The sequence below is a fragment of the Gobius niger genome (genome assembly GCF_951799975.1).
Source record: "Gobius niger genome assembly, contig: SCAFFOLD_120, whole genome shotgun sequence".
NCBI lineage: Eukaryota > Metazoa > Chordata > Actinopteri > Gobiiformes > Gobiidae > Gobius > Gobius niger.
Window position 1 is genome coordinate 31,616 of NW_027639081.1, and position 12,999 is coordinate 44,614.

Below are 12,999 nucleotides of genomic sequence, written 5' to 3' on the forward strand. Positions count from 1 at the left end.
GGAGGTGTATGTATGTATACATGTATACATGTATTTAATATATGGTAATGTATTCTAACGCTGCCCCCTGGTGGTTCTGCAGGGGAGGTGTTCTTCACCAGTGACTACGACAGCTTCTCCCTGGACGAGGCGCTGCTTCACTGTGAGAAGCTGAACTCGTCTCTGGCGTCGCCAGCGCAGCTGTACGCGGCGTGGAGGGCGGGGCTAGACAAGTGTAAACCGGGTTGGCTCCGTGACGGGTCAGTGCGGTACCCGGTCACCGCCCCGCGGCCCCAGTGCGGTCAGGGCGCGGCCGGAGTCCACATCATCCACGCCTTCGCCAACCAGACGGGCTTCCCCGATGTGCACTCGCGCTACGACGCCTACTGTTACAGAGGTGAGGGTTAGGGGGCGCTACAGAGCTGATACTGTTACAGAGGTGAGGGTTAGGGGGCGCTACAGAGCTGATACTGTTACAGAGGTGAGGTTAGGGGGCGCTACAGAGCTGATACTGTTACAGAGGTGAGGGTTAGGGGGCGCTACAGAGCTGTACTGTTACAGAGGTTAGGGGGCGCTACAGAGCTAATACTGTTACAGAGGTGAGGTTAGGGGGCGCTACAGAGCTGATACTGTTACAGAGGTGAGGGTTAGGGGGCGCTACAGAGCTGATACTGTTACAGAGGTGAGGGTTAGGGGGCGCTACAGAGCTGATACTGTTACAGAGGTGAGGGTTAGGGGGCGCTACAGAGCTGATACTGTTACAGAGGTGAGGTTAGGGGCGCTACAGAGCTAATACTGTTACAGAGGTGAGGGTTAGAGGGCGCTACAGAGCTGATACTGTTACAGAGGTGAGGGGGCGCTACAGAGCTGAAACTGTTACAGAGGTGAGGGTTAGGGGGCGCTACAGAGCTAATACTGTTACAGAGGTGAGGGTTAGGGGGCGCTACAGAGCTGATACTGTTACAGAGGTGAGGGTTAGGGGGCGCTACAGAGCTGATACTGTTACAGAGGTGAGGGTTAGGGGGCGCTACAGAGCTAATACTGTTACAGAGGTGAGGGTTAGGGGGCGCTACAGAGCTGATACTGTTACAGAGGTGAGGGTTAGGGGGCGCTACAGAGCTGATACTGTTACAGAGGTGAGGTTAGGGGGCGCTACAGAGCTGATACTGTTACAGAGGTGAGGGTTAGGGGGCGCTACAGAGCTAATACTGTTACAGAGGTGAGGTGAGGGGGCGCTACAGAGCTGATACTGTTACAGAGGTGAGGGTTAGAGGGCGCTACAGAGCTGATACTGTTACAGAGGTGAGGGTTAGAGGGCGCTACAGAGCTGATACTGTTACAGAGGTGAGGTTAGGGGGCGCTACAGAGCTGATACTGTTACAGAGGTGAGGGTTAGGGGGCGCTACAGAGCTGATACTGTTACAGAGGTGAGGGTTAGGGGGCGCTACAGAGCTGATACTGTTACAGAGGTGAGGGTTAGGGGGCGCTACAGAGCTGATACTGTTACAGAGGTGAGGTTAGGGGGCGCTACAGAGCTGATACTGTTACAGAGGTGAGGTTAGGGGGCGCTACAGAGCTGATACTGTTACAGAGGTGAGGGTTAGGGGGCGCTACAGAGCTGATACTGTTACAGAGGTGAGGGTTAGGGGGCGCTACAGAGCTAATACTGTTACAGAGGTGAGAGTTAGGGGGCGCTACAGAGCTGATACTGTTACAGAGGTTAGGGGGCGCTACAGAGCTGATACTGTTACAGAGGTGAGGGTTAGGGGGCGCTACAGAGCTGATACTGTTACAGAGGTGAGGGGGCGCTACAGAGCTGATACTGTTACAGAGGTGAGGGTTAGGGGGCGCTACAGAGCTGATACTGTTACAGAGGTGAGGGTTAGAGGGCGCTACAGAGCTGATACTGTTACAGAGGTGAGGGTTAGAGGGCGCTACAGAGCTGATACTGTTACAGAGGTGAGGGTTAGGGGGCGCTACAGAGCTGATACTGTTACAGAGGTGAGGGTTAGGGAGCGCTACAGAGCTGATACTGTTACAGAGGTGAGGGTTAGGGAGCGCTACAGAGCTGATACTGTTACAGAGGTGAGGGTTAGGGGGCGCTACAGAGCTGATACTGTTACAGAGGTGAGGGGTAGGGGGCGCTACAGAGCTGATACTGTTACAGAGGTGAGGTTAGGGGGCGCTACAGAGCAGATACTGTTACAGAGGTGAGGGTTAGGGGGCGCTACAGAGCTGATACTGTTACAGAGGTGAGGGTTAGGGGGCGCTACAGAGCTGATACTGGTACAGAGGTGAGGGTTAGGGGGCGCTACAGAGCTGATACTGTTACAGAGGTGAGGTTAGGGGGCGCTACAGAGCTGATACTGTTACAGAGGTGAGGTTAGAGGGCGCTACAGAGCTGATACTGTTACAGAGGTGAGGGCTAGGGGGCGCTACAGAGCTGATGCTGTTACAGAGGTGAGGGTTAGGGGGCGCTACAGAGCTGATGCTGTTACAGAGGTGAGGGTTAGGGGGCGCTACAGAGCTGATACTGTTACAGAGGTGAGATCAGGGGGCGCTACAGAGCTGATACTGTTACAGAGGTGAGGGTTAGGGGGCGCTACAGAGCTGATACTGTTATAGAGGTGAGGTTAGGGGGCGCTACAGAGCTGATACTGTTATAGAGGTGAGGGTTAGGGGGCGCTACAGAGCTGATAATGTTACAGAGGTGAGGTTAGGGGGCGCTACAGAGCTGATACTGTTATAGAGGTGAGGGTTAGGGGGCGCTACAGAGCTGATACTGTTACAGAGGTGAGGGTTAGGGGGCGCTACAGAGCTGATAATGTTACAGAGGTGAGGTTAGAGGGCGCTACAGAGCTGATAATGTTATAGAGGTGAGGGTTAGGGGGCGCTACAGAGCTGAAACTGTTACAGAGGTGAGGTTAGGGGGCGCTACAGAGCTGAAACTGTTACAGAGGTGAGGTTAGGGGGCGCTACAGAGCTGATACTGTTACAGAGGTGAGGGTTAGGGGGCGCTACAGAGCTGATACTGTTACAGAGGTGAGGGTTAGGGGGCGCTACAGAGCTAATACTGTTACAGAGGTGAGGGTTAGGGGGCGCTACAGAGCTGATACTGTTACAGAGGTGAGGTTAGGGGGCGCTACAGAGCTGATACTGTTACAGAGGTGAGGGTTAGGGGGCGCTACAGAGCTGATACTGTTACAGAGGTGAGGGTTAGGGGGCGCTACAGAGCTGATACTGTTACAGAGGTGAGGTTAGGGGGCGCTACAGAGCTGATACTGTTATAGAGGTGAGGGTTAGGGGGCGCTACAGAGCTGATACTGTTATAGAGGTGAGGGTTAGGGGGCGCTACAGAGCTGATACTGTTACAGAGGTGAGGTTAGGGGGCGCTACAGAGCTGATACTGTTACAGAGGTGAGGTTAGGGGGCGCTACAGAGCTGATACTGTTACAGAGGTGAGGGTTAGGGGGCGCTACAGAGCTGATACTGTTATAGAGGTGAGGGTTAGGGGGCGCTACAGAGCTGATACTTTTACAGAGGTGAGGGTTAGGGGGCGCTACAGAGCTGATACTGTTACAGAGGTGAGGGTTAGGGGGCGCTACAGAGCTGATACTGGTACAGAGGTGAGGGTTAGGGGGCGCTACAGAGCTGATACTGTTACAGAGGTGAGGTTAGGGGGCGCTACAGAGCTGATACTGTTACAGAGGTGAGGTTAGAGGGCGCTACAGAGCTGATACTGTTACAGAGGTGAGGGCTAGGGGGCGCTACAGAGCTGATGCTGTTACAGAGGTGAGGTTAGGGGGCGCTACAGAGCTGATACTGTTACAGAGGTGAGGGCTAGGGGGCGCTACAGAGCTGATACTGTTACAGAGGTGAGGGTTAGGGGCGCTACAGAGCTGATACTGTTACAGAGGTGAGATCAGGGGGCGCTACAGAGCTGATACTGTTACAGAGGTGAGGGTTAGGGGGCGCTACAGAGCTGATACTGTTATAGAGGTGAGGTTAGGGGGCGCTACAGAGCTGATACTGTTATAGAGGTGAGGTTAGGGGGCGCTACAGAGCTGATAATGTTACAGAGGTGAGGTTAGAGGGCGCTACAGAGCTGATAATGTTATAGAGGTGAGGGTTAGGGGGCGCTACAGAGCTGATACTGTTACAGAGGTGAGGTTAGGGGGCGCTACAGAGCTGAAACTGTTACAGAGGTGAGGTTAGGGGGCGCTACAGAGCTGATACTGTTACAGAGGTGAGGGTTAGGGGGCGCTACAGAGCTAATACTGTTACAGAGGTGAGGGTTAGGGGGCGCTACAGAGCTGATACTGTTACAGAGGTGAGGTTAGGGGGCGCTACAGAGCTGATACTGTTACAGAGGTGAGGGTTAGGGGGCGCTACAGAGCAGATACTGTTACAGAGGTGAGGGTTAGGGGGCGCTACAGAGCTGATACTGTTACAGAGGTGAGGGTTAGGGGGCGCTACAGAGCAGATACTGTTACAGAGGTGAGGGTTAGAGGGCGCTACAGAGCTGATACTGTTACAGAGGTGAGGTTAGGGGGCGCTACAGAGCTGATACTGTTACAGAGGTGAGGGTTAGGGGGCGCTACAGAGCTGATACTGTTACAGAGGTGAGGGGGCGCTACAGAGCTGAAACTGTTACAGAGGTGAGGGTTAGGGGGCGCTACAGAGCTAATACTGTTACAGAGGTGAGGGTTAGGGGGCGCTACAGAGCTGATACTGTTACAGAGGTGAGGGTTAGGGGGCGCTACAGAGCTGATACTGTTACAGAGGTGAGGGTTAGGGGGCGCTACAGAGCTAATACTGTTACAGAGGTGAGGGTTAGGGGGCGCTACAGAGCTGATACTGTTACAGAGGTGAGGGTTAGGGGGCGCTACAGAGCTGATACTGTTACAGAGGTGAGGTTAGGGGGCGCTACAGAGCTGATACTGTTACAGAGGTGAGGGTTAGGGGGCGCTACAGAGCTAATACTGTTACAGAGGTGAGGTGAGGGGGCGCTACAGAGCTGATACTGTTACAGAGGTGAGGGTTAGAGGGCGCTACAGAGCTGATACTGTTACAGAGGTGAGGGTTAGAGGGCGCTACAGAGCTGATACTGTTACAGAGGTGAGGTTAGGGGGCGCTACAGAGCTGATACTGTTACAGAGGTGAGGGTTAGGGGGCGCTACAGAGCTGATACTGTTACAGAGGTGAGGGTTAGGGGGCGCTACAGAGCTGATACTGTTACAGAGGTGAGGGTTAGGGGGCGCTACAGAGCTGATACTGTTACAGAGGTGAGGTTAGGGGGCGCTACAGAGCTGATACTGTTACAGAGGTGAGGTTAGGGGGCGCTACAGAGCTGATACTGTTACAGAGGTGAGGGTTAGGGGGCGCTACAGAGCTGATACTGTTACAGAGGTGAGGGTTAGGGGGCGCTACAGAGCTAATACTGTTACAGAGGTGAGAGTTAGGGGGCGCTACAGAGCTGATACTGTTACAGAGGTTAGGGGGCGCTACAGAGCTGATACTGTTACAGAGGTGAGGGTTAGGGGGCGCTACAGAGCTGATACTGTTACAGAGGTGAGGGGGCGCTACAGAGCTGATACTGTTACAGAGGTGAGGGTTAGGGGGCGCTACAGAGCTGATACTGTTACAGAGGTGAGGGTTAGAGGGCGCTACAGAGCTGATACTGTTACAGAGGTGAGGGTTAGAGGGCGCTACAGAGCTGATACTGTTACAGAGGTGAGGGTTAGGGGGCGCTACAGAGCTGATACTGTTACAGAGGTGAGGGTTAGGGAGCGCTACAGAGCTGATACTGTTACAGAGGTGAGGGTTAGGGAGCGCTACAGAGCTGATACTGTTACAGAGGTGAGGGTTAGGGGGCGCTACAGAGCTGATACTGTTACAGAGGTGAGGGGTAGGGGGCGCTACAGAGCTGATACTGTTACAGAGGTGAGGTTAGGGGGCGCTACAGAGCAGATACTGTTACAGAGGTGAGGGTTAGGGGGCGCTACAGAGCTGATACTGTTACAGAGGTGAGGGTTAGGGGGCGCTACAGAGCTGATACTGGTACAGAGGTGAGGGTTAGGGGGCGCTACAGAGCTGATACTGTTACAGAGGTGAGGTTAGGGGGCGCTACAGAGCTGATACTGTTACAGAGGTGAGGTTAGAGGGCGCTACAGAGCTGATACTGTCACAGAGGTGAGGGCTAGGGGGCGCTACAGAGCTGATGCTGTTACAGAGGTGAGGGTTAGGGGGCGCTACAGAGCTGATGCTGTTACAGAGGTGAGGGTTAGGGGGCGCTACAGAGCTGATACTGTTACAGAGGTGAGATCAGGGGGCGCTACAGAGCTGATACTGTTACAGAGGTGAGGGTTAGGGGGCGCTACAGAGCTGATACTGTTATAGAGGTGAGGTTAGGGGGCGCTACAGAGCTGATACTGTTATAGAGGTGAGGGTTAGGGGGCGCTACAGAGCTGATAATGTTACAGAGGTGAGGTTAGGGGGCGCTACAGAGCTGATACTGTTATAGAGGTGAGGGTTAGGGGGCGCTACAGAGCTGATAATGTTATAGAGGTGAGGGTTAGGGGGCGCTACAGAGCTGAAACTGTTACAGAGGTGAGGTTAGGGGGCGCTACAGAGCTGAAACTGTTACAGAGGTGAGGTTAGGGGGCGCTACAGAGCTGATACTGTTACAGAGGTGAGGGTTAGGGGGCGCTACAGAGCTAATACTGTTACAGAGGTGAGGGTTAGGGGGCGCTACAGAGCTGATACTGTTACAGAGGTGAGGTTAGGGGGCGCTACAGAGCTGATACTGTTACAGAGGTGAGGGTTAGGGGGCGCTACAGAGCTGATACTGTTACAGAGGTGAGGGTTAGGGGGCGCTACAGAGCTGATACTGTTACAGAGGTGAGGTTAGGGGGCGCTACAGAGCTGATACTGTTATAGAGGTGAGGGTTAGGGGGCGCTACAGAGCTGATACTGTTATAGAGGTGAGGGTTAGGGGGCGCTACAGAGCTGATACTGTTACAGAGGTGAGGTTAGGGGGCGCTACAGAGCTGATACTGTTACAGAGGTGAGGTTAGGGGGCGCTACAGAGCTGATACTGTTACAGAGGTGAGGGTTAGGGGGCGCTACAGAGCTGATACTGTTATAGAGGTGAGGGTTAGGGGGCGCTACAGAGCTGATACTTTTACAGAGGTGAGGGTTAGGGGGCGCTACAGAGCTGATACTGTTACAGAGGTGAGGGTTAGGGGGCGCTACAGAGCTGATACTGGTACAGAGGTGAGGGTTAGGGGGCGCTACAGAGCTGATACTGTTACAGAGGTGAGGTTAGGGGGCGCTACAGAGCTGATACTGTTACAGAGGTGAGGTTAGAGGGCGCTACAGAGCTGATACTGTTACAGAGGTGAGGGCTAGGGGGCGCTACAGAGCTGATGCTGTTACAGAGGTGAGGTTAGGGGGCGCTACAGAGCTGATACTGTTACAGAGGTGAGGGCTAGGGGGCGCTACAGAGCTGATACTGTTACAGAGGTGAGGGTTAGGGGCGCTACAGAGCTGATACTGTTACAGAGGTGAGATCAGGGGGCGCTACAGAGCTGATACTGTTACAGAGGTGAGGGTTAGGGGGCGCTACAGAGCTGATACTGTTATAGAGGTGAGGTTAGGGGGCGCTACAGAGCTGATACTGTTATAGAGGTGAGGTTAGGGGGCGCTACAGAGCTGATAATGTTACAGAGGTGAGGTTAGAGGGCGCTACAGAGCTGATAATGTTATAGAGGTGAGGGTTAGGGGGCGCTACAGAGCTGATACTGTTACAGAGGTGAGGTTAGGGGGCGCTACAGAGCTGAAACTGTTACAGAGGTGAGGTTAGGGGGCGCTACAGAGCTGATACTGTTACAGAGGTGAGGGTTAGGGGGCGCTACAGAGCTAATACTGTTACAGAGGTGAGGGTTAGGGGGCGCTACAGAGCTGATACTGTTACAGAGGTGAGGTTAGGGGGCGCTACAGAGCTGATACTGTTACAGAGGTGAGGGTTAGGGGGCGCTACAGAGCAGATACTGTTACAGAGGTGAGGGTTAGGGGGCGCTACAGAGCTGATACTGTTACAGAGGTGAGGGTTAGGGGGCGCTACAGAGCAGATACTGTTACAGAGGTGAGGGTTAGAGGGCGCTACAGAGCTGATACTGTTACAGAGGTGAGGTTAGGGGGCGCTACAGAGCTGATACTGTTACAGAGGTGAGGGTTAGGGGGCGCTACAGAGCTGATACTGTTACAGAGGTGAGGGTTAGGGGGCGCTACAGAGCTGATACTGTTACAGAGGTGAGGTTAGGGGGCGCTACAGAGCTGATACTGTTACAGAGGTGAGGTTAGGGGGCGCTACAGAGCTGATACTGTTACAGAGGTGAGGGTTAGGGGGCGCTACAGAGCTGATACTGTTATAGAGGTGAGGGTTAGGGGGCGCTACAGAGCTGATACTGTTACAGAGGTGAGGGTTAGAGGGCGCTACAGAGCTGATACTGTTACAGAGGTGAGGGTTAGGGGGCGCTACAGAGCTGATACTGTTACAGAGGTGAGGGTTAGAGGGCGCTACAGAGCTGATACTGTTACAGAGGTGAGGGTTAGGGGGCGCTACAGAGCTGATACTGTTACAGAGGTGAGGGTTAGGGGGCGCTACAGAGCTGATAATGTTACAGAGGTGAGGGTTAGGGGCGCTACAGAGCTGATACTGTTACATAGGTGAGGGTTAGGGGGCGCTACAGAGCTGATAATGTTACAGAGGTGAGGGTTAGGGGGCGCTACAGAGCTGATACTGTTACAGAGGTGAGGTTAGGGGGCGCTACAGAGCTGATACTGTTATAGAGGTGAGGGTTAGGGGGCGCTACAGAGCTGATACTGTTACAGAGGTGAGGGTTAGGGGGCGCTACAGAGCTGATACTGTTACAGAGGTGAGGGTTAGAGGGCGCTACAGAGCTGATACTGTTACAGAGGTGAGGGGGCGCTACAGAGATAATACTGTTACAGAGGTGAGGTTAGGGGGCGCTACAGAGCTGATACTGTTACAGAGGTGAGGTTAGGGGGCGCTACAGAGCTGATACTGTTACAGAGGTGAGGGGTAGGGGGCGCTACAGAGCTGATACTGTTACAGAGGTGAGGTTAGAGGGCGCTACAGAGCTGATACTGTTACAGAGGTGAGGGTTAGGGGGCGCTACAGAGCTGATACTGTTACAGAGGTGAGGGTTAGGGGGCGCTACAGAGCTGATACTGTTACAGAGGTGAGGGTTAGGGGGCGCTACAGAGCTGATACTGTTACAGAGGTGAGGTTAAGGGGCGCTACAGAGCTGATACTGTTACAGAGGTGAGGGTTAGGGGGCGCTACAGAGCTGATACTGTTACAGAGGTGAGGGTTAGGGGGCGCTACAGAGCTAATACTGTTACAGAGGTGAGGTTAGGGGGCGCTACAGAGCTGATACTGTTACAGAGGTGAGGTTAGGGGGCGCTACAGAGCTGATACTGTTACAGAGGTGAGGTTAGGGGGCGCTACAGAGCTGATACTGTTACAGAGGTTAGGGGGCGCTACAGAGCTGATACTGTTACAGAGGTTAGAGGGCGCTACAGAGCTGATAATGTTACAGAGGTGAGGGTTAGGGGGCGCTACAGAGCTGATACTGTTACAGAGGTGAGGTTAGGGGGCGCTACAGAGCTGATACTGTTACAGAGGTGAGGGTTAGGGGGCGCTACAGAGCTGATACTGTTATAGAGGTGAGGTTAGGGGGCGCTACAGAGCTGATACTGTTACAGTGGTGAGGTTAGGGGGCGCTACAGAGCTGATACTGTTACAGAGGTGAGGTTAGGGGGCGCTACAGAGCTGATACTGTTACAGAGGTGAGGTTAGGGGGCGCTACAGAGCTGATACTGTTACAGAGGTGAGGGTTAGGGGGCGCTACAGAGATAATACTGTTACAGAGGTGAGGGTTAGGGGGCGCTACAGAGCTGATACTGTTACAGAGGTGAGGGTTAGGGGGCGCTACAGAGATAATACTGTTACAGAGGTGAGGGTTAGGGGGCGCTACAGAGATAATACTGTTACAGAGGTGAGGGTTAGGGGGCGCTACAGAGCTGATACTGTTACAGAGGTGAGGTTAGGGGGCGCTACAGAGCTGATACTGTTACAGAGGTGAGGGTTAGGGGGCACTACAGAGCTGGTACTGTTACAGAGGTGAGGGTTAGGGGGCGCTACAGAGCTGATACTGTTACAGAGGTGAGGGTTAGGGGGCGCTACAGAGCTGATACTGTTACAGAGGTGAGGGTTAGAGGGCGCTACAGAGCTGATACTGTTACAGAGGTGAGGGTTAGAGGGCGCTACAGAGCTGATACTGTTACAGAGGTGAGGGTTAGGGGGCGCTACAGAGCTGATACTGTTATAGAGGTGAGGGTTAGGGGGCGCTACAGAGATAATACTGTTACAGAGGTGAGGGTTAGGGGGCGCTACAGAGCTGATACTGTTATAGAGGTGAGGGTTAGGGGGCGCTACAGAGATAATACTGTTACAGAGGTGAGGGTTAGGGGGCGCTACAGAGCTGATACTGTTACAGAGGTGAGGGTTAGGGGGCGCTACAGAGATAATACTGTTACAGAGGTGAGGGTTAGGGGGCGCTACAGAGATAATACTGTTATAGAGGTGAGGTTAGGGGGCGCTACAGAGCTGATACTGATATAGAGGTGAGGTTTAGGGGGCGCTACAGAGCTGATACTGTTACAGAGGTGAGGGTTAGGGGGCGCTACAGAGCTGATACTGTTACAGAGGTGAGGGTTAGAGGGCGCTACAGAGCTGATACTGTTACAGAGGTGAGGGTTAGGGGGCGCTACAGAGATAATACTGTTACAGAGGTGAGGGTTAGGGGGCGCTACAGAGCTGATACTGTTATAGAGGTGAGGTTTAGGGGGCGCTACAGAGCTGATACTGTTACAGAGGTGAGGGTTAGAGGGCGCTACAGAGCTGATACTGTTACAGAGGTGAGGGTTAGGGGGCGCTACAGAGATAATACTGTTACAGAGGTGAGGGTTAGGGGGCGCTACAGAGCTGATACTGATATAGAGGTGAGGTTTAGGGGGCGCTACAGAGCTGATACTGTTACAGAGGTGAGGGTTAGAGGGCGCTACAGAGCTGATACTGTTACAGAGGTGAGGGTTAGGGGGCGCTACAGAGCTGATACTGTTACAGAGGTGAGGGTTAGGGGGCGCTACAGAGCTGATACTGTTACAGAGGTGAGGTTAGGGGGCGCTACAGAGCTGATACTGTTACAGAGGTGAGGGTTAGGGGGCGCTACAGAGCTGATACTGTTACAGAGGTGAGGGTTAGGGGGCGCTACAGAGCTGATACTGTTACAGAGGTAAGGTTAGAGGGCGCTACAGAGCTGATACTGTTACAGAGGTGAGGTTAGGGGGCGCTACAGAGCTGATACTGTTACAGAGGTGAGGGTTAGGGGGCGCTACAGAGCTGATACTGTTACAGAGGTGAGGGTTAGGGGGCGCTACAGAGCTGATACTGTTACAGAGGTGAGGGTTAGGGGGCGCTACAGAGCTGATACTGTTACAGAGGTGAGGTGAGGGGGCGCTACAGAGCTGATACTGTTACAGAGGTGAGGGTTAGGGGGCGCTACAGAGCTGATACTGTTACAGAGGTGAGGGTTAGGGGGCGCTACAGAGCTGATACTATTACAGAGGTGAGGTGAGGGGGCGCTACAGAGCTGATACTGTTACAGAGGTGAGGGTTAGGGGGCGCTACAGAGCTGATACTGTTACAGAGGTGAGGGTTAGGGGGCGCTACAGAGCTGATACTGTTACAGAGGTGAGGTTAGGGGGCGCTACAGAGCTAATACTGTTACAGAGGTGAGGGTTAGAGGGCGCTACAGAGCTGATACTGTTACAGAGGTGAGGGTTAGGGGGCGCTACAGAGCTGATACTGTTACAGAGGTGAGGGTTAGGGGGCGCTACAGAGCTGATACTGTTACAGAGGTGAGGTTAGAGGGCGCTACAGAGCTGATACTGTTACAGAGGTGAGGGGGCGCTACAGAGCTAATACTGTTACAGAGGTGAGGGTTAGGGGGCGCTACAGAGCTGATACTGTTACAGAGGTGAGGGTTAGGGGGCGCTACAGAGCTGATACTGTTACAGAGGTGAGGGTTAGGGGGCGCTACAGAGCTGATACTGTTACAGAGGTAAGGTTAGGGGGCGCTACAGAGCTGATACTGTTACAGAGGTGAGGGTTAGGGGGCGCTACAGAGCTGATACTGTTACAGAGGTGAGGTTAGAGGGCGCTACAGAGCTAATACTGTTACAGAGGTGAGGTTAGGGGGCGCTACAGAGCTGATACTGTTACAGAGGTGAGGGTTAGGGGGCGCTACAGAGCTGATACTGTTACAGAGGTGAGGTTAGGGGGCGCTACAGAGCTGATACTGTTACAGTGGTGAGGTTAGAGGGCGCTACAGAGCTGATACTGTTACAGAGGTGAGGGTTAGGGGGCGCTACAGAGCTGATACTGTTACAGAGGTGAGGGTTAGGGGGCGCTACAGAGCTGATACTGTTACAGAGGTGAGGGGGCGCTACAGAGCTAATACTGTTACAGAGGTGAGGGTTAGGGGGCGCTACAGAGCTGATACTGTTACAGAGGTGAGGGTTAGGGGGCGCTACAGAGCTGATACTGTTACAGAGGTGAGGTTAGGGGGCGCTACAGAGCTGATACTGTTACAGAGGTGAGGGTTAGAGGGCGCTACAGAGCTGATACTGTTACAGAGGTGAGGTTAGGGGGCGGTACAGAGCTGATACTGTTACAGAGGTGAGGGTTAGAGGGCGCTACAGAGCTGATACTGTTACAGAGGTGAGGGTTAGAGGGCGCTACAGAGCTGATACTGTTACAGAGGTGAGGGTTAGAGGGCGCTACAGAGCTGATACTGTTACAGAGGTGAGGTTAGGGGGCGCTACAGAGCTGATACTGTTACAGAGGTGAGGTTAGGGGGCGCTACAGAG

The 12,999-nt window shown here is 53.7% G+C and overlaps 1 protein-coding gene across 5 annotated transcripts in view; it reads left to right on the forward strand.

Annotated features, from left to right (window-relative positions):
• Nucleotides 1–12,999, forward strand: part of acanb (aggrecan b) — a 63,076-nt gene that overhangs the window by 30,078 nt on the left and 19,999 nt on the right. For all 5 annotated transcript variants that reach the window (XM_079583360.1, XM_079583357.1, XM_079583358.1 and 2 more), the window contains exon 10: nt 83–376. In XM_079583360.1, coding sequence (XP_079439486.1) covers nt 83–376 — 294 coding nt within the window. The remainder of the gene's footprint in view (nt 1–82; nt 377–12,999) is intronic.